The sequence below is a fragment of the Sylvia atricapilla genome, chromosome 8, assembly GCF_009819655.1.
Source record: "Sylvia atricapilla isolate bSylAtr1 chromosome 8, bSylAtr1.pri, whole genome shotgun sequence".
In the NCBI taxonomy this organism is placed as follows: domain Eukaryota; kingdom Metazoa; phylum Chordata; class Aves; order Passeriformes; family Sylviidae; genus Sylvia; species Sylvia atricapilla.
Window position 1 is genome coordinate 3,662,948 of NC_089147.1, and position 23,133 is coordinate 3,686,080.

General features: G+C 45.0%; 1 protein-coding gene across 2 annotated transcripts in view; it reads right to left on the reverse strand.

Moving 5' to 3' along the window:
* LHPP (phospholysine phosphohistidine inorganic pyrophosphate phosphatase) overlaps positions 1–23,133 on the reverse strand; it is a 71,562-nt gene that overhangs the window by 41,786 nt on the left and 6,643 nt on the right. For both annotated transcript variants that reach the window (XM_066323438.1, XM_066323437.1), the window contains exons 2-6: positions 18,350–18,537; positions 17,965–18,118; positions 15,511–15,574; positions 14,524–14,616; positions 8,269–8,360 (exon numbers count right to left, since the gene is read on the reverse strand). In XM_066323438.1, coding sequence (XP_066179535.1) covers positions 8,269–8,360; positions 14,524–14,616; positions 15,511–15,574; positions 17,965–18,118; positions 18,350–18,537 — 591 coding nt within the window. The remainder of the gene's footprint in view (positions 1–8,268; positions 8,361–14,523; positions 14,617–15,510; positions 15,575–17,964; positions 18,119–18,349; positions 18,538–23,133) is intronic.

Below are 23,133 nucleotides of genomic sequence, written 5' to 3' on the forward strand. Positions count from 1 at the left end.
AGAGCAGCACAGTAACTTTTAGCACACTTCAAAGGAAAGAAAAATGTCATTTTTTACAGGACAGACTCAGCCTGAATGGGACCTTATCATCCAGCCTCGAGTTATACACAGACAACACTCCCAAAACTCCTTCCCAACATGCAGCTCCAACCCTGTTCCTCCCCCTTCAGGTCCTTCCTTCCCTATTCCCTCTCTCCCCTGATTCATGGCCATAGCAAATGTGCTGCTTGATTATCTGCTGACACACACATTTAGCACTTCTCCACGGAAAGAAACGAATTTAGAAGCTCTTCCAACTTCCCCTCTGGATGATGTCACCCTGGGTGGGTGCCAGGCTGGGTTTCAAGTGAAAATCCTTCACTTCAGGGTCAGACATCCTTCTATTTTTAGGCCTGAACTCAGTGTTGTGCAGCCAACAGCTGAGTTGGACAGTTCTTGTTATTCCACGAGTCTGTTCCTGCCCCACAGAGCCCTCTGGAAATCCACCCAGTGAGAAACGTGTCCCCTCCAGTCTGCACTGGGAATGGGGATGGAGCAGGGCCCTGTGGCTGCAGCCTGTGAGCTCCCACCCCACCCTGCCTCCCCAAATTCTTCTAAGTGCCACTGACCCATGTCCCCAAGTCCCACACCCACACAGCTTTTAAATCCCTCCAGGGATGAGGACTTCACCACTGCCCTGGGAGCTGTGCCAGGGCTGGACAAACTTTTTTGTGATGAAATTTTCCCTAATATCCAATCTAAGCCTCCCCTGGCACAGCTTGAGGCCATTTCCTCTTGTCCTGCTGTTACCTGGAAGAAGAGACTGACACTCACCTGGCTGCACCCTCCTTTCAAGCAGTTATAGAGTAAGAAGGTCCCCCCTGAGGTTTTCTCCTGAGCTGAGCCCCCCAAGTTGCTCCTCATCAGAATCTTTGCACTAATTTCCCTAATTGCAAGACCTGCTCATTCATTGCGTGAGCTGTGCTTTGGCCATTTAAGCAAGAAATGTGTTGCTGTGCACTCAAAGCAGTTAACTAAGGAAAAGCTTTTGAGATGAGCTGCAGATCCACACAAAGAGCAGCCAGGCTCTCCCTCTGCTCTCCCAGACACACATCCCTGGTTTTTAGGGATGGCTGCAGTTCAAAGGCCCCACACACCAGCCCCGTGTGCTGAATGAGCTCATCTCAGCAGGGCTGAGGTGTGACCATACCCGCTGCTGACAGCCACCCAAAACCACAGACAAGTGACAATTGTGGAGGTTTTTGGGGCGAAGTGTGAACGTGAGTCACGTCCCAGGCCAGCTGCAGGCTGTCTGCACCCAGCCAGGAGCAGTGCTGGCAGCCTGGGGAGCTGCCCTGCACCCCAAGCCCTTCTCTCACACTGCACTCATGCTCCTGCTGCAGCACATGAGCACTCACACAGACACATCCCAGCCTGCAGCAGACCCGAAGCTGGCACTGCTGGGTGCTTTATTTTTACTCTGAGTGAGTCTCATCACAGCTCCCAAAGGGGCTGGAACCCAGCCAGCAGCAGTTCCTGTGTCTTGGGGCTGTTCCCTTGTCCTGAGCAGGCTGGCAGCCCCTGTCCCCTGCACTCCAACAAAACCTCTCTGCATCCCCTCTGCAGCTGCTGGAATCACAGAATGGCTTGGGTTGGAAAGGACCTTAAAGCCCAGACAGTTCTACCTTTTGCCATGGGCAGGGACACCTTCCACCATCCCAAGTGGCTCCAAGCCCTGTCCAACCTGGCCCTGGACACTTCCAGGGATGGAAGGCAGCCACCCTGGGTTTGTTGGCTGAACCCACTCGTAGAAAAAAAAAAAAAAAAGTCAGTGGCTAAGCCTGCAGGGACCCTCCAGCATCCATGGGCACAGAGAACAGCATTAAAACAGGAATGCTCAGGTGTTTTGTGCTTGCAGGGTGCCAGCACAAGGCACTGTTCTGGCACTGCTGCTCCTGAGCATGTTTACAGCACGAGCAAGGGCCCAAGCCAGATTAAATTTCAGATATTGAACCATTTGCTTCAAGGGAGTTCCATCAGCAGCTGACTTGGCCCGTCTCTTATTTGCTTCTCTCTGCCTTTGAAAACAGCACTCTGCCTCGGTTTTATCAATCACAGCAACCTCTCTGAGAAGACCCCATGCTCCAAAGAGCCTGGAGGATATTTAGCTGCAGGAGAAAGATAAGCAGAGAAGAGGAACCTGTGCTTTTAAAAAAAAAAGGAAATCTCCAGTCAAACCCAAATTGTGCAGCTGTGCCCTTCCCACAGCACATTTCAGCACTCTCATCCGCATTCTCATGGAAATAAAGTGGTTTTCCACTGGTATGGAATCCATCAATGCTGTCAAAGGCTGGACAAGCCACTACAGCTCAGCGTTCTGCAAGGGACAAGTGTTGAGAAAGGCTCTTTCCCTGGAGAATGTTTCACTGCAGCCTTGTGCAGGTGCTGAGAAAAAGCCTCCAGGGATAAAAACCAGGGATAAAAACACGTGAGGAGCATCTCCCGGGTCATGGGTGCTGTGCAGGATGAACACACTCTGTGGAAATCCCTGGAAAACCCCTGAGCTGCCACCACCACCACCTCAGGAATTGTGTATCTGCAGGGAGCAGGGAAAGGCAAACCCTTTGGACAAGCAGCTGCCAAAGGCTCTGGTGCTGCCCAGGCAGGGCAGGAGCGCACGTGGCCGTGGAGGAAGGGTGGCTGCCAGCCCAGGCTGGAAGAGCATGTCCTGCCAAGACATCCAGGCACCAGAGCAAAAAGGAATGAAAGAAGAAAGGCCATTAGCTTTGGATGCTGGCAGAGAGGGCCTGGAAGTGGTTTAGTCCAATACATCAAGAGCAGCTGAGCCACGTGTCCCCCCCAGGTCCTGCTGCCTCTGGCTTTGGGTAGCAGATCCTGGCACCAGCTCCTCTCCTTCCAACCCTTTATCAGCCTCAGAAGATGAGAAATGGAAACCTGAGCTGTCTCTGCTGCTGCACGAGTTGGGTGGATGTGAGGCAAGAGGGGAAGCAAAATTGCAGCTGCTGTGGTCACTGCCACCCTGCTTTGCCAAGTGCACATTGCCTCCTGAAGTGCTGCAGGTGAGAGGTGACTGCAGTGGGGCTGCTGGGGAAAAGTCAGGCAGACTCCTGAGTAATACTGCTTTTCCTCACTCACCTGATCCATCCCTCCTTTATTTATCCTACTCTCATTGCAGATTGATCGTTTTCTGATATTCAGACTAATTCTTTTTCAGAACAGCACGTTAGCACACAGCACGGTTGTGTCCTGAGCACACAGTGCTCCCTCGAGGTTTATTATGCTACCAATAAATAAATTACCAGATAATAAACCCCCCTCACACTCACACTTCTCTTTTAGACTGAAGATAATTAAATTTATGCATGAGTTACTAATTTCTGTCACTGGACACTGGAATATACTGGGAAGATGAAAGGCTGTGATCAGATGTGCACACTGCAGGATTTACTCTGAGCTTCCTCTACAAAGCTGATACTAATATTATGGTAACCAAATTGTGGTCAAGAAATTGATAAAAACATGTGAAGATCCTCTCACAGACAGAGCAAACCGTAATTTGAATATGCAATGAAGGGTGATAAGGCCTTGGGAGTGCCTGCAAGCAGCTATCACACTCAACTCACTGACACCGGCTTTAATAAACATTGTTAAAGACATTAACCAACATGAATTATAACACAGCTTTTCACAGTGCAAATATGGGTTGGAATTCTTTCCATTTAATACTTGAAACAGGCTTAATTATCAGGATGTGAGGCCCTAAGAATGCCTCTGGTTGTGTTTCTGCACAAAGGGAGTGCCTCTGCCTGCTCGTTCTCATTACACACTGCTGGTACCCAGGAGATGGGAAAGAACTCATAAAATTGTTCATTTTGGCTGGGCTGGTAACACAGGGAGCAAGAAAGGGAGGGTGGAGGGATGCTCCTCAGCAGAGCAGCAAGAGGTGACTGTTTCTTCACTGAAGTTGTCATGAGCTTTCACTGAATTACACAGTGACAGCAGTGAATTTATTTACATGTGGAATTTTTTTAAGAATACTTTTATAACTTCATTTAAGGACACAACCTCTTTTTTTCCCAATCCTTAGTCAGCTGATGATAGCAGCCTAAAAGACTGTCCCAACTTTTGTCATGGTCCCATTTTGATTCCTCTCCTGGCAAGCCAATGTACTACAAATTCTGTGTGTTTTCTTTAATCAGGCAAGAGGAACAGATCACAGGCCAGACATTACGGATGTCAGGATAATTATTCTCAGAGGATAATTAAAAAGTAGGGATACATGAAGTAACTTGACCCAGTTCTCCTGGAGAACAGTGGCAGAGCTGGCAGGAGATGGCAGCTCCCATGGGCCTCCATCCTTTTATCCTCCACCCCTGGAGAATCCTTGATGTCTGTAATGAGGCAGCTCAGGGATGTTGACTCTGATGTCACTATCAGCCATGGCCATGAGATAAATCCCTAATCAAAGGAAGGAAACCCCTGGTGGGCACTGGGAGGGGATGAATCCACACTGCCACCTCCCAAAGCCACCCCAGAGCTCACAGGTGAGCAGGGGCACCACTGCCATGAATATTCCTGGCTACTGCCACACACCAGCAACGGCAAGTTCATTATTCACAAATCAAGACCTGTAAATAACAACGAGGAGAAGGGGGGGGGGAAGCAATTTTTACACTCTGCCAAGGCCCATCTGTGATCTGACACACCTGGAACTGTTTCCAGATGTACAGGGAGACACTTGGAAAAGCCTCAAAGTCATTTTTCTCTGCTCTGACTTGCAGGCTGCAAAGAGGAACGAGGATATTACACAGCACTGCAGAATCAATAGTTATTGTGGGAATCATTGGTTTGATGTCAAGGCCAATTAGCTGCAAGTGGAATTAGCACATATCCTGAGCAGGGGACAAGAACACGTTCTTCCCTTCATGGGAAAGATGTTGGCCAGGTGTGCACAGAAACTCTGGATCTGGCATCACATTTCCCAATGCTGACAAATCTCACAGCCCCCAGGAGCCTGCAGCACTGGCCTGATCTGTCCTGGGCATGGACAAACTGAGAGAGGAGAAACCTGCAGCCCAGACTGACCCTTTGCACCTGGAATTTACACCTAGGGAAGGCTGGACTTGGCCAACAGCTATTCACCCTGTGTCAGGTCACCCCAACACACCAATCTTATCCTCCTCACCTTCCCACTTCTGCCCTGACTTGTGCCAGCAGAAGTTTTATTCCATGTTGCAGACAGGATTTGTAGCATTTCTATGCCATGCCTGCTTTGGCTACTGAGAAAGAGTTCAACACTTGAAATCTAGGAGGAACAGTCAAAGTGTGCCATATTAAAGGAAACAGGCTGCAGAGGTTTTAATTGACTTTAAAGATCCAAGAGAAGCAAGAGAAAGGAGACGACTTGCAAGACTCTGTGCAAGGTGGTGCAAAACTGAATGTTTTTGCAGCAGCTCAATCCACATTTTGAATCTCATCCTGGGAGCAGCCAGCAGTGGAGAAGACTTTGCAGAGGTCAGGAGGGTGAGAGCCTGGGGAGGAGGCAACCCCAAGGCACATCCCTGCATAACCTTGGTGGGCACTGGGAGGGCAGCAGACCTTAAAAACAACAGAACTGTAGAATCACAGAGTATCCTGAGCTGGAAGAGACCCACAGGGACCATCAATCCAGCTCCTGGCCCTGTACAGACACCCCAACAATCCCACCCTGTCCCTGAGTGTTGTCCAAACTCCTGGAGCTGAGACAGCCTCGAGGCTGTGCCCATACCCTGGGGAACCTGGGCAGAGTCCAGCACCCTCTGGAGGAAAAACCTTTCCCTAAAATGTTCATGCAAACTGCATTGAGCCCTGAAAGCAGCAGAGCTGCCCCTCGTGCACTGGAGGTGACAATGCCAGCCGGGGACACCCTCTGGGTAAAGAAGGAGTGGGGACAACAGGATCCCTTCCAACCCAAACCCTTCAGTGGTTCTGTGACTGAAAGCGGTGACAATCCCACCACACCAGCACTGCGCCCACGCCTGCAGCAAAACTCTGCCACCTTTGTGCTTCCAAAGGCTTTCGGAAAAACAGCCCCGGACTTTTATAATCCTAGCCCTGATGGTGGGGAAGCCACAGGCTGTGGCAGGCAGGGATGTGCACGAGCCAACGATGCCATCCAGAGGTGCTCGGGTGCAGCACAGAACTCCGTGTCCTCAAAGGCTCAAGGGAAAGACAGGACCTTTGTATATCTTATAGGTCCGATTTTAAACTAACCCTACCACCAAATAATGACATTTTATTTATTTATAATTTATCCTGCCCGTTGCTTGTGTATTTTCCGTCTCCCCTCGCTGTGTGCCTTGATTTTCTGAGTACACTAAATAAGTCCTTCTTAAAAATAGGGACACACCTCTGACCTCTCCTGGCAAACCGGAGTTATTTCATTTTATTCACAGATGCTGACAGCAGGCCTGGCACGACATGGGGAATTGAGAGAGGCACTCATCCCTATTTCACTGCTCTGTAATAGTTCCTGAGCTGAGAAAACACCAACCACACACTGAAAGAGGAAACACGATCTTTGTTCCCCAAACAGCTGGCGACTTCCATTCAGCTGTGAAATCATGACTCAAACCTGATACAAGAAAATGTTTTTCCAGCACGTGATTATACATATTTATGTGTGTTTGTGTACACAGAGTTTATGTCAGCTGCCTGAACAGTGTGGATGCAACATCACCTGGGGCATGTTTTATGATGGGCAAAGAATGGAACAGGAGAGATCTGGTCAGTAGCAAGGACCTAATTCACCTTTGTGTGCAAAGATACCTTCTTCACTGGCACCTGTATCTGTGTGGCAACAAAATGTGGATTTTCCAACATGACCCCATTAATATCAGAATAAAATCAACCACTGAATCCTAATTTTCTCCATCAGGAGCCTAAAGGGATTAGAACCATAGAAAGTCCTGAGGTGGAAGGGACCTGCATGGATCATCAAGTCCAGCTCCTGGGACTGCAAAGATTAGAGATAAATAATCCCAAAAGCACAAAGTATACAACTACTTTTTTAATCTTTGGGATTTCCCAAGCTTTATCCAGATATATCTGATTTTCAGATGTACTATCTTAAAATTATAGAAAATACAATACACTTGTACCTGACTTTTTTTCCTCAGAAACCACCACTTACTGGTCCATTAGAATTAAGGCACAGGGTATTATTTCTTCCCCTTACACAAACTAAAAAGGAAATTTGAGGAACAGATTGACCTGAGAATGAACAAAATAACTTTTCAGATAGTTTATGGCAAGCATGATTTTCACATTTTATCCCTCCCCAAAGGAGCATCCTTCTTTTACAGACTCAGTATTTGAAAGTGAAGAAAAACTGTGAAAATACAAATGACATCAGATGACAAAGGATGTGGCTGAACCCTACCATAAGGAGGCATCGTTTTGGGTAAGAGAAAATGGTTAAAACAAGATTTTGAGTGTTGGGATCAGAATGTCAAGCGGAGGGACAGATCTCTGCCACTGCATTTGGAGTCACCTTGGGCTGATCTCAAATTTAACCTGCCTCAGGCACCTGCTCAGCACTGGCTCATGTCCTGTTTAGAGGTGCACTCAGGGCCCCCCTCAGCAGCTGAACTTGTGACAGCTCAGTGAGAGCACAGGATCAGGGGGACACCTGCACAAGGAGGGGTTTCTGCAGGGCCATTTGGAGCCACGGGTGGCCCAGCAGGATCCTGCACTCTGGGAAGGTGAGAGCTGCAGAAGCTGCTCTCGTGTTTCAGACACCACAGTGCTGAATGTGTGTCTGGAGGGAAGGACAGACATATGGAGCCCTTCCCAAAGCTGTGAGAGATGACCTACAGGGATGGCTGAGTCAACAGTCTAATTTTATAATCCTAACCCGGCCACGGGTTTCAGACACATCTTACATCAAGTGTACAACACTTCCATGCAGCAGCAGGAAAAAAAAAATAAGCAAACCCCAGGAAATACATCAGTTCTATGCAGTGGGATGAAAAAAATACAACAGGCATTTAGCAGGAAGTATTTCTTCAAAAGATCAAAGACACTCTGTCCTCCCCTTCTTGCTGCTTTCACAAAGTGTTTTGCTAAAAGAAAATACCAGCATCCACCCAAGTCTCTGCTGCACAAGGAGGTGCTTGGGCAGACAACAAACACAAGCCTACATTGACACCAAGGGGAAAGGAGGTGCAAAAGGCATGGAGAAAACCGAGCCCAGTGGCTCTGACTGGGATGTGCAGGGTGTGCACTGACCTGTACTTGCCCGTCCGCACCTGCAGCGCTCTCATCCCGCACTGCTGGGCTCCCCCGACATCACTCACAATGTCATCCCCGATCATGATGGCCTGTCAGGGCAGTGAAATACAGGGAAAGTTCATTTCTGCCATTTGTCACCCTCCCCTGACATAACAAACAGCTTGATTTCAGGTCTAATGCTGCCATCGGACAAATTAAACAAGATAATATTGTCATCGTATTGATTAAAAGTCATCCTACCCCGAGGGTAATTCATGCCAGAGCTCTTCCAGCAATGTACTGGCACAGCACATACCTGCACAATTTGTAATCAATCACAGAAATCAAAGGGATTCAAGGCACAGTCAAAAGAAAATGGTGAGTTTTATGAAGTCAGGCCTCTTCTGTTCCTAACAATCTGTCCCTACTACGCTCCAAGCAGCTTAAATTAAGCTTAACTTCTTAAATCTGGTGTTCTACAGGCTGGTCAAAAGCTTAAGCTTGTAATCACTGAGAGCTTGATCCCAACCTGTTCCCAGGTTGATACAGAAATTTGAGAAATCACTGTAAAATGGAATTTATTCATTTTTGCACAGTATGACACGATGTGCACAGGCCTGGCACCATTTGTGTTACCATCGTTTAATATATGCCAATATTAATAAACAAAAGTCAGTAGATTGCCAAAAACGTAACTAACTGGTTGTGCTAAAATTTGTCTGGTGTTTGATGAAAAGAGTGCACAGAACACCTTCCTGCCTCTGTTAAAGATATTTATTAGAACAGAGTGTATCCACCAGGGGTCTTTTCTGTTGACAATCACATCTACAAAATTTCCAGTGCTTATCATCCTGCATTGCAAATTACTAATATTTATTCTATTCTTCTAATTTAAAATGATTGGGGGATACCATTTTATAGTTTCAACAAAACCCAGTATGAACATATATATATATATATATATATATATATATATATATATATTACAAAACAGTAATTTTCCATTAATGATCAAAAAATCAGCTTTACACCTCCCAAAGGTATTCTGGATTATTCTGCAGGTAACAGAGGCAGCAGCTAAAACTGGGAAAGCACAGATTTGAAAGTCTGTAATGTGGTTTTATCAATCAGCTTTTTTCACCTTTTGTATTAAAGCTGATTTTTGTCTAATACAAAGTTAGCTGCATCTTTAACCATTTTATTTTCATCTTTTAAATCAGCCTTTTGCTTCATAAATTTAACTGCCTGGCTTCCACCACCATGGCACCCTCCAAAATTGGTACTCCAAACATTCCTGCCTGAATTTGCATCCCTTCCCAGCTCTGTTTTGCTCGAGAATGAATAAAAATACTAAACCTCCAGAGCATCATTTATGAATTATTTAATTGCAACAGGATCTTCTCCCATGTATTACATTGTATGTAAAGGAAATCTCAGGATACACCGAAATTTTCTGAGAGCATTTATAAACCAAACTGAGCTACAAATGTGTAGATCTGGGACAGCTTCTCCTGTAGATAGTTCACCATTCCTCAGTACCCTTCCAAACCAGCAATTCAGCATGAAATGGGGAGAAAATGGTGGGTTAGATTTAAGCAATTGGTCAATAAAGCATGTAAATGTGGATAGGGAAAAGAGAATAATCCCACTGGGGGATGCAGAACTGTAAAAACCATCAACACCATCTCCAGCCAACCACCATCACCAATTCCCCCCCAAGCGGCTCCAGGGTATTTAATCACTAATTAACCATTAACCAATTAATCAACCGTTGGCTTTAAGAGTTTTCAATTCATTTTTCTCACGAAATTCCTTCCAACACCTCCCTGAGGGTGACAGGGAACAGACCTGCACCGCTTACACGCCCTTGCTCAGCCCAAACCCCGACATTCAGGATGTAAAGACAATTTCAGTCCTGTGTTCTAACAGCCCCAAAAAAAGAATTTCCTCTGGCAAAAGAAAAGGGCAGAGCAGGGCAGCCCACTAACCCCTCCTCTGCTGCATTTTGCCCCATCCAGGGAAGTTTTCCTGCAAGACTCTGGCAGCTCTGGAAGTGCAGCTGCAGCTGAGCAGCGATGCCTGTCCAGGCCAGCTTGTGGCACACGCATACAAAAATGTGCTCCAGCCCCCAGGGATTTCACAGATTTACTATCGGTGAAGGGCAATAATCACTAAAGGAGGAGCAATTATTCCCAAATCATTTAGGATTTAAAAAAATCATTGGCAAGAAGATAGAGGTCAAAAGGTGCGCTGTCAAGGGAAATAAAAAAAACTCTACCTGTCAAACCTGGGTTTAACTTCCTCTCTGAGTGCAATATGGTAAGAAGAGAGAGAAAGATATAAAACTGAAAGGTCACATAGCCACTGAAGGCAGGAATTAAAAGATCTCCATTCGTGTTCACATTTTACACAGGGATCACAGCATTAATCTGTTCAATCCTTCTGCAAAAGTTACTCTTTATTAGATTGGCTACAAATTAACTAAAAAGAAGGGGAAAAACTGCAGTGAGCCTCTCTGGGTTTCAAGACAAATCCTCAAAGAAGGAGGACGGGTGTAATTTCTGTTTCCCCAAGATGGTGAGAGGTGGTGTGGGGTTGTACACACACAGAAAATAAAGCAGATGTGCCCAAGCTGAGGGAAAACACTGCTCTCAAAGGGTTCCCATCACACTCAGCCCCACAGGGGCAGGGAGAACAGAGGAGGTCACCATGACCCCCAGGAATTTGGGGTGGAAAGGCAAAAAATAACCCCTACAGTCAGCAATGCCACTGGTGCTGCCTGTGCCACAGACCCTGAGCTGAATGCAGCTGAGCAGCCAAAACTAACAAATCTTTAGAGATGCTGATGGGGTGGTGAGTGGGAATCTCAGGTAGTTTTTTGCCTGCAAACACAGTTTTAGCATTTATTAACTGATCACAGAAAAATGTCTGATCAGACCAGGAATTACAGAGTAAGGAAATGAAGGAGGCAGAGAGATGAGAATATCCTGATTTACCCAGCCCTGCTCGTGTTGCAGGCAGTGTTTACCAGGGTGAGCTCAGATGGGGGATTTTGGAGGCTGGGGCCTGTGCAGGATTCAAAGAGATGATGCACAGAAGGCAGTGTGCTAACTCCACCAGAATATTAGCACAGAGACTGCTTCTAGAGTCAGACATATTTATACCTAAACAGATTTTCTGCTATGGATTTAATAACCTTAATCAAGTTAAATGTGCCAAGACCGTAAGGAAATAAAGCTTATACACAAACCTTGATGTATTAAATCCCTTTACACAAGAAATACAACACATCAACTTTTCACCCTGTTCTCCTTTGCCCAAGGAATAATATCTCAGGCTTCAGTTAATTTTTTTAAATTTTTTTTCTATCTTAGAACTGTTAATTTTGTTTCTATCTTAGAACTCCAAAGGTGTGGGGAGAGACAGTTCTCACTAAGCTTTCAGCTGGACTGAAGCATGAAATTTCTCTTGGCCACTTTTTTTATTTTGGGATGGAAGATCTTGCCCTGTTGTGGGGACTGAAGCTTGAAACTTCCCTTGGCCACTTTTTTTATTTTGGGATGGAAGATCTTGCCCTGCTGTGGCTGGTGAACAAGGAGGGGATGTTGGCCCAGGAGCAGGTCCCCTGTGCCACCCCTGGGTGACCTCTCTCTGCTCTCATGCATCACTAACTCCCACCTGAGGCTTGCAGGTGGCAGGAATGGGAATTGCTTAACCACCAGTAGTTTATGGACTCCAGCACGACCTGCCATAACTCCCATTAAAGCAGGATAATTTGCTACAGAGAGAACTTTTTATGATTATATAAAACTACCAGAACCTTAACATTATTTAGGTTTTATTATAAAGCTGTAAAAATCATCCACTGTTACAGCTGCCTTAAAACACATGAATTAGGCATTTCAGTAACCTTTAAGATGTGTTATTCTTTGTCATAGTACTGAATTGTAAGATAGGTCTGGTTACCTCTAAGAGGTTTAAATTTCCAATCTATTAAAGTAATACTGGCAATCTGTTATTTCTAGGCCATTGAGGAAAGGTTAAAATGAAAATTGGACTTTAGGGAGTTCCTCTTATTCTAAGTGCAGGCTGAAAACATCTCAGCAGCAGAAGGCAGAGTCAGGGTCTCAGTAAGAAGCAGTTATCAAGGGAAACGACTGGTGATAACTTTATTGATTAAAGCAGCTTGAGGAATTTCAGAATTGCCACTGTCTCAAATTACTGTGGTGAGACAGCTTTATTAAAAAGGTATTTTTCATTAAAAGCCAAGTGAAAGAAAATTGTAGTATGTTTTCCAAAGCACAGCTCATCCAAAACGGTTTAACGATGGAATGGATTGAATGCATTCCACAGGTGGAAAAAATTCTTGGAATAAACATTTGGTAAAAGCAAAGGCAAGTAAAACCAGCCCCTGTCATGTCACTACAAATGCAGGGTTCATTCAGGAGACAGATTAAAATGTAAAGCAGTGCATTACAGGAACTTACTGAAGTGACTGTAGTGAGGTTTTAAACTGAAAATACTGAGATTTAATTACTGTATACCACGAGCTAAACCAACCTGCAAATCCTTCTCCAAAGCACACTGGAGGTCAAGCACTCCAAAGTTAGGAAAAGATGTCAGAGTTAAGGCAGTTTGCTTGTTTGGAATTTGTTCCTCCTGCACACGTGTGAATCACGACCCAGGCTTTAACTCCAGCAGTGTGGATTATTTTTACCAAGGTGGAAAGCATGGAGTGACTGGTGCAATTATCCAGTGGTGTCTGCTGCACTCCTCCTTGGTTAGGCACACACTCCCTTCATCTTCCAACTCTCTAAATATAAAATATTATACCTACAAACTAGACATTTCACTACAAAAGATTGATGGGATTTAACATTAGTATAAAAAAAAAAAAAAAAAAAGCCCAAACTCTGACAAAATATAAAGTTAGGCATCAGTAGCAGATGTGGCAAACAGCAGAGAATGAGTAAAAAATCTCTGATGAGGACTATTCCTGCTTTTCTGTACCCAAACCAAATATTCCTGATGCTGATGGGAACCACTCACCAGGGCTCACCCCATGGGACCATCCTTGCCAGCCTGGTGATGCATTAAATCAGGTTTGTTCTCTGGGGCAAGGATTTAGAGACAGGAGCTCTGCACCTGGGATATTCCAGGGATAATCCAGACTGGGCTATCTTATTGCTAGGAAGATACAGACAGACTGAAGGGAGCACAGAAAAAAACAGGGGGACTGAATGGAGGGAAGCAGCAGAACTAAACCACACAGTTTTAGTAAAAAAAAAAAACAAACCAAAAAAAAAAAAACAACTCCTGCAATGATAACAAGTCTGGGGATAACTGGATGGAGAAAATATCCAGGAAGGCAAGCAGTTATTTTGGTTGTTAACTAGAGTAAAACTAGAAATAGGGAGATGCAGTTTAAAAGGGAAATATCCTGATAAATCTCAGGAAAAGCTGACTTCTCACAAGATCCACTGGGCTGAACACCATCCCCAGGGTACTGACAGTTGTTTGGCTCTCTGAAAACTACTGTGGGCAAAACATTAATAACTGTGGAGCAGGGAACATTCCTGCATGGGGAAGGAGATGGATTAGATGGCCCACCAGGTCTTTTCCATCTCCCCACTCTATAATAAAGCAAAACCCAAGCATACACTGAATTACAGGGCCATAATTTCATCCCCAGGCTCCAGGGACCTACAAGCCACCCCAAACTTCACTCCTGTTGTTTATAACGTCACCCAAACCCCCCTGATGGAATTATTGGGCTGTAATTCACTGCTGTTTGTGAGGCTTCTCATACTCATCCTTATGTTCTGTGTGACAGAACAACAAATCAATAAAGAGGAGCTGAGAACAACTAGAGAAAGGGGGGAAATGGGCTGTACTGAGGAAGCACAGCACATTCAGCATGTTTCTGGAAAGCCAGAAATACAGGAGGAGGTTTTGGGGGTCAGTCAGTGCTTGCTATTCACCAAAATTATAAAACATTTCACTCCTGTCTTTCCCTTTTACTAAAAATAAAAGGTAGTCAGTGTGGTAGCACAGGAAATAAATGACGTTTTGGGATCAATTCCATCACCCTGCAGTCTCCAAACAGACTGTCAGGCATTAGGGCACCTTTTTTACCTCTGCTAGGCATTGAGTGCTGGTCACATTCTCCTTCAGCCTCTTTTGTAACTTTTCAAAGCTATAGCAAAGCAGGAAAAAAGCACCAATGGGCACAAATATGAAGCACAGCCCGTGGTCATGGCACCTCAACCTTACCTGCTCTGGTGGCACTCCCAGTTCTGCCAGGGCTGACTCAAAGAACGTTTTTGCTGGTTTCCCCACCACCTCAGCCTGGACATCACAAGCATACTGGGAAAAAAAGAAAGAAAAAAAAAAAAAAAGAGAGCAACACAAAAAATGCTGATTGGAAAAGGATTTGTTCAACTCCATAACTCCAGTTATAAAACCTTTGGGATTATTGATTTTTGCCCTTAAATAACACAGTGGATTAGCAGGTGAAGGTGAATATCAGAGAATTTGGATAACAGAAGTTTATAAAGTTCTGTGGCAGGACAGAAAATGCTCTTGGAACACCTCAAGGTACAAATCTTTCACATTCTCCATCAGTAAGTAATCTTCAAACTCACTTCCAGTACTGCTCATTTTGCTAGGTGCATCACTCTTAGAAATATAACAAATATCCATTATATAAAAATATAAAAGTACTGGAGGGCCTTAAAAGATGCAGAGGATTTCTTCAACCACCTGGCATAATTTTACTGATTCAAGTGAAAACTCGAGTTTCAAATCTGGGTTTTGAAAAGTTACATTTGAAAAAGCAGATTTTAGAAGTTACATTTTCCTGCAACTAAATATCAGTGCTATGCTGAAAAAAATTTCTTGCTTTTTCCTAGACAAATAAAAGCCTTAACAGGGACCTTCAGGTTTTGCTGGGTATCTTGCACACAATATTCCACTCTTTTCTTGTCTGACTCCTCCTTTCAAGGGCCTCACTTGCAATAAAGGTACGACAACATAAAAAGTTCACAGTTTAAGTAAAACAAATTTAAACCAAAAAAAACCCCGAACAAAGGCAGAAAAGAAATGAATCCACCCATCTTTAGAATGCAGCAAACAAATTTCAGTGTGTGAGAACTCCCTCCCATAAGGTGAGTAATTACAGGAGATGACCCATATTTATCCCAGTCACTCTTCTAACAAGGTGGACAGGGCGAGTAAGCATAATTCCAGCTATAAAAATACCTCTAATGCCTTCATATATGCTCCAACATCAAGTTTCAGACCATCAGTTTCTTTATAGTAGCGTCTGGAAATGAAAGTGATAAAGTTCCCATGAAATGAAAACGTTGGCAGTTAAAGACAAAGAAACCACATTTTATTATTTCTGGGCCTTTACAGATGTCCATATGGCAGCATAAAAAGTCAAGCAATCTGAAAATCCCAGGTCTTGGTTTAACCCTGGGAGTTAAGGGAAGGACAGGCTCAGGATCATGCAATTCTCAGGGAAAGGATCCCAGATGCTCATCTGGGAACAACTTCCCTGGTTCAAAGGGATTTTTCAGTGTGCTTAGACCTGGATGGACTGGGCTGTGTGTCACTGCACAGTGACACAGACACCTGGCAGGTAAAAGATGAAGGCTGGCCCCAACCAGCAGCTGTGACCCCTCCTCAGTGTGTCTGCAAGGAGACTCCAGACAGGACCATCACTGCTGTGTCTCAGCCTCCCACACCAGGAAATCCTGTCTATCAGCACTAAGAAAGCCCTCCAAGCTGAATTCTGTTCCTTCTAAAAATGCTCCCACTGCCACGAAGCTCATGGAATTAGAAGGTGCCTTTAGAGAGTTTTTCTGGACCAGCAATTCACATTCATGCAGGTCTTCTAAGCTCTGGGCAGAGCCAAGACAGGCTCCTATATGACAGGAAAAAAAGGTAGGATGAGCAGTCAGCTAAGATTTTATGCCTTATCCTTCTGCCATTTTCGATTATTCAGCATAGCCTTCCTTTAAAATGACCACTTGACCTTTGCTAGAACAGCCATTAACCTTCTATAGTCTGGCGTAAACAGCTTAATTTTCTGACAGTGGCATGACAGAAGAAATTACAAAGCCAATTCCCACTCTCAGCCCAAAACAGATGCTAAATGTAAATCACTCCATTTCCAGGAGCAGGGCATTCTGCTTCAGTGACTCTGACACTTTTGTTTTCTAGGGAATGAACTAAAACTTCTGCCAAAACCAAGCTGCTGGCCCAAGGCAGGCACCTTGGTAAGGTCCACCCAGCAGTGCAGGTTCTGCAGGTTAAAAATGAAGCTGAGTTTTGTATATGGCCCTTTGCATCAAAGAGGCTTCTCCAGTCAGGAGAAGAGTTTTTATCATTTATAATCTTCCTCCTTTGAGTCAGAGAACTCACCAGAGAACTTGTATTCACATTACCTCAATGATCAGCCATTAAAAAGCTATATGCTCTTGGTGAAAACTGAGCTCTGAATATCCCAAAATCTTTGTTTTTTAATAAAAAGGACGTATTTTTAACATTTCAAAGAAGTAACAAGAAAGAGCTGTTCCTATCAATGAAAGACCAAATAAATATTTTTACATGCACTGGGTACAAGGCATTTTTGCATTGATGACAATACAGTTCCTAAGCAAAGGCTGATCCTCTATTTAATTTTGAAATATAGTATTACATAACACGAAATTTGATTGTTTTATGTACATTAGCCATGCTGCTGATGGGCCAACATTTTCTCCTTATCCTTCTGAGGGACAATAAGGATTTTTCACCCCTGTTGGAGGATTAGAGCATGACTGTCAGGTAAGGCAACACAATGAATTTAACTGCTCCTTCCCACTGATAAGTTCTCCCCAGCTGGATCAATAATCCACAAACTAAGAAGGGTTTTCATGCCCATTACAGTCTATTGAACCACTGAGCAAAGTTGTCACTGCACTTTCCCCAAGACAAACATGCACAGTCTCTTTTAAACCCATGCATCACACAATAGGTAAGAATAACTCATTGGGATTTGTCATTATTCAGCACAGGAATTAATAACGTCCTGTTTAAAATCTCAGAATACATCTAAATCAATTATCTACAGGAAAACATTCAAACTCCCTGACTGGATTTTTTCCTCTGTGTGAAAGCAGGAAGTCAAAATTCACCTTTAATGGGCAGAGAATGATTAAAAATGCTGTCTGACATTAAAACTACCAAACAATTGATCTGCCACTTCAAAAGCATCAAACTGCATCACTAATCTATACCAACAGCTCTTTCCCCAAGCATGGCCTGTGGAAATTTTGGGTTTCTTTCAGTGTGAAAAATCATTTATACTCAGTTCAGAGAGGAACACGTGGCTACAGGCAGCAGTTAAACCAACAGTTCTCATCTCTGAGATACTAAATACTCACTTGGGGGTCACACATATCAGAATCCAAAATCTCCATGATTCCTACGAGGTTTGAGGCTCTCTTCAAGCACCAAAAGTTCTTTTCATTGACAGACACCTGATCAGATCAGGCTCTCAGCCCAGGCACGCAGCCTAAAAACTGAAAAGTTGGTACTGAGTGTGCCCACACTGATTTCTGGCCTCAGAAGTATATATATCTTATTTTATTTATATTTTTAAATAATATCTTAAAGATATTATTAAAAAATGCAGAGACTTGAGGAAGAAAACAGAGCTTAACTCACCCTTTTCCAAGGGAGATCAAAACAGGCTTCTCCATCCCAATCAGAAGCCGGAAAGCCTCATTAAGGTTTGCATAGGTGAAGTTTTCTGCTGCATCTCCAAGAACCACACAGTTTGGGTTTGTCTTATCAACCTCAGCAAACTCAGGGATGAGATCTACAGAAGGAAGGGAAAAAACTCAGAAAACCACAAATCCCTCATGATTTCAGATCCCATGGAAGGGGCGGCGCTTCCCCAGATTCGCATTTCCCTTCACCCTCGGCAACACGCGCAAAAATAAATTAACCTCTGAATCGAGCGCTCTTCAGAACACCTATTCCTCTGTCCTAAAACAAGAGGAAAACAGAGCATCTCCCCTCCCTCCCTGTGTCCCCAGGGCTGTCCCACCGTCGTGCACCAGCAGGTGAGGTCTCAGGCCACGTTCCTTCAGGAGGCGGCAGGCGGCCGGCGCTGGCGCCGTCACTTCAGCCACCGAGACATCGAAGCCCAAAGCCCGCAGCTTCCTCACAAAGTTCTCCCGGGTGGCTTGGGTCTCGTTGGTGCAGAGCTGCAGCTTCAGCCCAGAGGCTTTGATCCTGTGGGGGAAAGGCAGCAGAGGGGTTAGCTAGATGAAGGAAATGAGACAGGAGCGCCAGTTCTGCTACAAAGGCGAAGGTGATGTTCCAAACCAGGAGCAGGATCCTTGGCTGTGACTGGATGGACCTGAAATCCTGACCCTGGGCACTGCAGCTGCCAGTTAGTTCAGTGATGTTTTACCAACACTGGGATGGATCCAGTCACATTTAAATCTCTCATAAAGCACCTGTGCTGTTACTTGGTGGATGATCCCGGAAAATCTGGCACTTTAACTGATTCATTCACAGATGTTTACAGGCAAATGGCTTTTCAGGAGAAGAAAACACGGCCACGAGCGTCCAGAGCCAAGGGCATGGCTCCTCTGCAAAAGTTGTGTTGTTGTCCCATTCCTGAAGTGTCCAAGGCCAGGGTGAACACAGCCTGGAGCAGCCTGGGATAGTGGAAGGTGGGATGGGGTCTTAAAGGTCCCCTCCAGCCCAAACCATTCTGTGACTCTGTGAATCCCCTCTGCCTCTGAGCAGCTGTTTCCCAAGCTGTGGATGTCCCCAAAAAGCCTCTTCCCCAAGGAGCTGTCAGCTGTTTGGAGACCAAATGTATTTCAAAGCAGCCACAGAAAATGGGAAGCACTGAAAATGTACCACAATTTGAAAGAAAACCCCAAAACATTTTTTCTGAGGGAGTTTCACTTAGCTCCTCTAATATGTGAAAATGCCTACTTCTTGTCAGTTTTCAAGTGAATTTGTGCATAATTATCTTTGAGGACCCGAGCACATGCAGATTCAGATACTTAGTCTGGAACCAGGCTCATAAATTCTTATAAAAATATTATGACTCTTCTTCGTATTAAAATGAAAAATGACTTATCTGCATGGATTCTCAAGACAACAAAACATGCTGGGTCCATTTTGTAGGGAAGCTGATCTCAACTGATTGGTGCAAACACGAAAGCCACCTCAAGACAACAGATCTGATGATGAATTTTCTATCAAAGGATTCTTGGAAATCTGGTCCTGACCCAGAGAGCCCCTTCTGCTCATCCAAACTGCATGCCAATGTCTTCTTTAATAATGCTGGTGATTCATTTCTTTCTTATTATTTGTCTTTCCTAATCATAGATATGCGAATTATCAATTACACTTAGTGGTTAATTGCCCTTCATAAAGATAGCTTTTCTCTTTTAAATTAGGCAGTTAATATATTGTAACTAATAGCATCCACTTGTACATTATAAATATATCTTCATTGATTGGAGCACTGAATGTGAGATTCACTCTCAAGTTAATGAAGCAATTGAGTGAAGAAGTGCAGGGTGTACCCAGGGAATAATTATTGTTAATGAATTATGATGTGACCTTCTCAGAACAATGAACAATTGGTGTGACAGTGAGATGACAATATTCCACATCTGTTATTCGAGACACAGTTTCAGCTGGAGTTAAAAAGCAAAGCAGTGTAATTTGGATACACAACAAACTTTAATAAAGTGTGCTGTGGTTAAAAAAAAAAATCATTCTAAATGCAAAGGCTCCCTGCATACTCTTAGGGGGGAAAATCCCATGATTCTCAAATGCCTGGAAGCAGACATTTGTTGAATTAGAATCTGCTTTTTCTATTCCTCAAAGGTCAACATAATGAATCCAGGGACAACACCAACCACACACCTGCACAGACAAACCAGCACCCTCACAGGGTGAAAGCACAGATTCAGTTTCTCTGCAAACTTCACTTGTCTCTCAGCTTTTTGGATGAAAACCAGAGTGACACTTCTGAAAGGACTGAGCAAAGCAAGAGTCTGGACACATCCCAGACTGCTTCATGCCTTCATGGCCACCAGCAATTACCACCCCAACAAATGAGCTCAGGAAATGCTCAGGATCAGGTCAATAAAGAGTTAGGCCAAGCTGGACAAAAAGATGGGACACATGAAAAAGACTTTTAAAAACATCCTGGAACACTAAATGAAACAAAAATCCACAAAACTCTAGAGAAGACTTATTTCTACAAAAATACCTGTCCAATGGAAAGTCACCTTTCCCTTCCCAATTAGCATCTCTGACAAGACCCCTGTAAACTCTGCCAAATCCTGCACAGAATAGCCACACTCAGCTGCACATTCAGTATCACATATGCACTGGGATTAATCCATCACTGGATGCTCAGCACAGGGATGGTGAGCAGAGCCTGCAGGCCAGCAAACAACTGCTAACTCAGAGTTTAAATAATTAGGGAGAGCTTTTACCAACAGTTCTGCATGGGGGAAAAACTGGCCCCAATAATGTTTACAGCAGAACTCTCCTTCAGTTTCCCTGCTCTGGCAGGTTTTGCATGTGGAGAGACTAAAAGAGGTGACTTGAAGATGTGTGTCTCACAGGTATGATGCTTTGCTCAGTGAGTCTACAGGGCTGCAAAGCTTCCAGAGAAACCTCCAGCCTCTGAACTGAGCCCACTGCTCACACTCCCAGCAAAGCAAGGTAAGGTACTGCAATTTCCACTGCTGGCAAGTGTGGGGATGTCAGAAGAATAAAGAACAAGATTTGTAATGTGATGTCTTAGAAGATAAAGAGCGAGGGATTAGGTACCTGCAAGTGCAGAAGAATGAGGCAGCAGGAGATGAAATACGCGACACACATTTTATCGAGATCCCCAGCGTGTTACAGATTTATCAGCAGGTCCATTACAGAAGCACAGGCACACCCAGGAAACCCAGAGTCAATCAGGCCCTCAGCTGCCTTCCACACATCGTGGCCACGATAAAGATCCCACTCAAACTCCGTGAGCACCAGGAAAATCGATCCTGATTAGAGCACAAGGTGAGCACACAGACAGGCAGCACTGCTCTCCATGCTGCAGAGACTCAGCATGCTCCAGGCAGCTGTGGACATCCCTAGGCTGCCTCTCCCTCCCTGTCTGGGGCCATCAGCAGGCTCAGCATCAGACAAACCCACTCCATTTCCAACACCACTGCTCCCACCACTCCTAATGCCCAAGGGCAGGGACAGGGGAGCTTCACCTGAGTGAGGCAGAGCAGCTTCTGACTTTTCAGGGTGTGACAAATGCCAAACTCAGCCAAAGCGGCAAAAGAAACTTGTCAGAGCCCTTCTTGGAGGGGATGGCAGCAGATGGAAAGGCCACTGTCCCCTGCAGCTGTGTGTCACACAGGCTGTGCTGCCAGTGCCCGCTCTGATGCTCTGTGTGCCACAACACACAGGCACTGAAGGAAAAAGCCACCAAAAAACCCTTCCAAGCCCCAAATTAAAAGTGGACAGATGAGCACTGAGCTCCCACAGCAGCCTTACCAGAGGAGGGGTTTAAGCCCACTCCAGATCCAAACAACCACTTGGTCACCCAAATAATCCCTAAATCCACACGTGGGGCACCCACCTGGCTCTGGGCACACTGTGAGCACCTGCCCAGGGGGGAAATGGATGTCAGGGGTTTCATTTCAGCCCTGAGCTGCCCCTGATGCCTCGGCAGCTCTTTGAACTGACCTTTACCTCGTTCTGCTGGAGCAGGACACGGGGCTGAGTGACAATGTCCCACAATGCAATTACCATGCGTCAGATGAGCCGGTCCCTTACAAATCACCTCGAACTTTACACATCTGCTGGCTGTCAGCATCTGCCAGGCTCACTCACCCGAAAATAATGAAAAAAACTCTCATTATTGCTCCATAACAGGTAAAGTGTTAGGACAATTATTGGACATCCTCACTGACCTTGTGCAGACTTAGCCAACTGCCCTTGCCAACCTTTATGGGCAGCCTTTGGGCACATAAAACACAAAGCCTGTTCTTTCACGTGATGTAAAGGTTGTGACACCCATAGGAAATGCAATGGTCCTGGAATCCGGACTGGGAATCATCAAACTTGAATTCACATTATCTTGCACAAAGCTGAAGCAACTAAGGAAAAGGTATAAGGCTAAACTTCACATTTCCCATCTTTTACCACTGCCTTTTGCAGTCGAGTTTTTTCTCCTAAGACAGGAATGGGGGAAAGTGCAGCCCACAGCCAGAGGTCCTGTGCAGATGGGCAGTGGGGCAGAAAACCCTTTTGAGGCAACAAACCTGAGCTTGGAGACTGTCCAGAATCAACTTCAAAGGGGTTTGGAAATGCACTACACAAGATTTCCACAACTGGCTTTTTATCCCACTTTTGGTTTTTCAGAGTGCTTTGGGTTTTTTTTTTTAATTTAAAAGAAAGCATGCTGAGCACTTTAGCTATTTGACTCTTCTGCATCAATGGACAAATATGAGTGTGCTTCAGTGTAAACCTCTCAGCTCTCTGATACCTTGTCTGAAACCCAGGGAGTCAACAGCACCTGCAACCAAACCTGAAAGTAAAAGCAGGACCTGTGCAGCAACACCATCCTCCCACCTGGGCAGAGCTAATGTTAGTGCCCTCTGCAAGGGCCAGGGTGCTGATGCCCCAGGTAAAACCTCTCCTGATCTTGCAGGTTTTTCCCAGGAGAACCCCCCTGGGAGCACCACACACACCTGAGGATCCAAAAGGATTTTCTGGCTCAGCACTGGCTCAGAGCAATAACCCCTTCTGGGGTCCAGCTGTAGAAATGCCTTGCGGGAGGAGAGCACATTT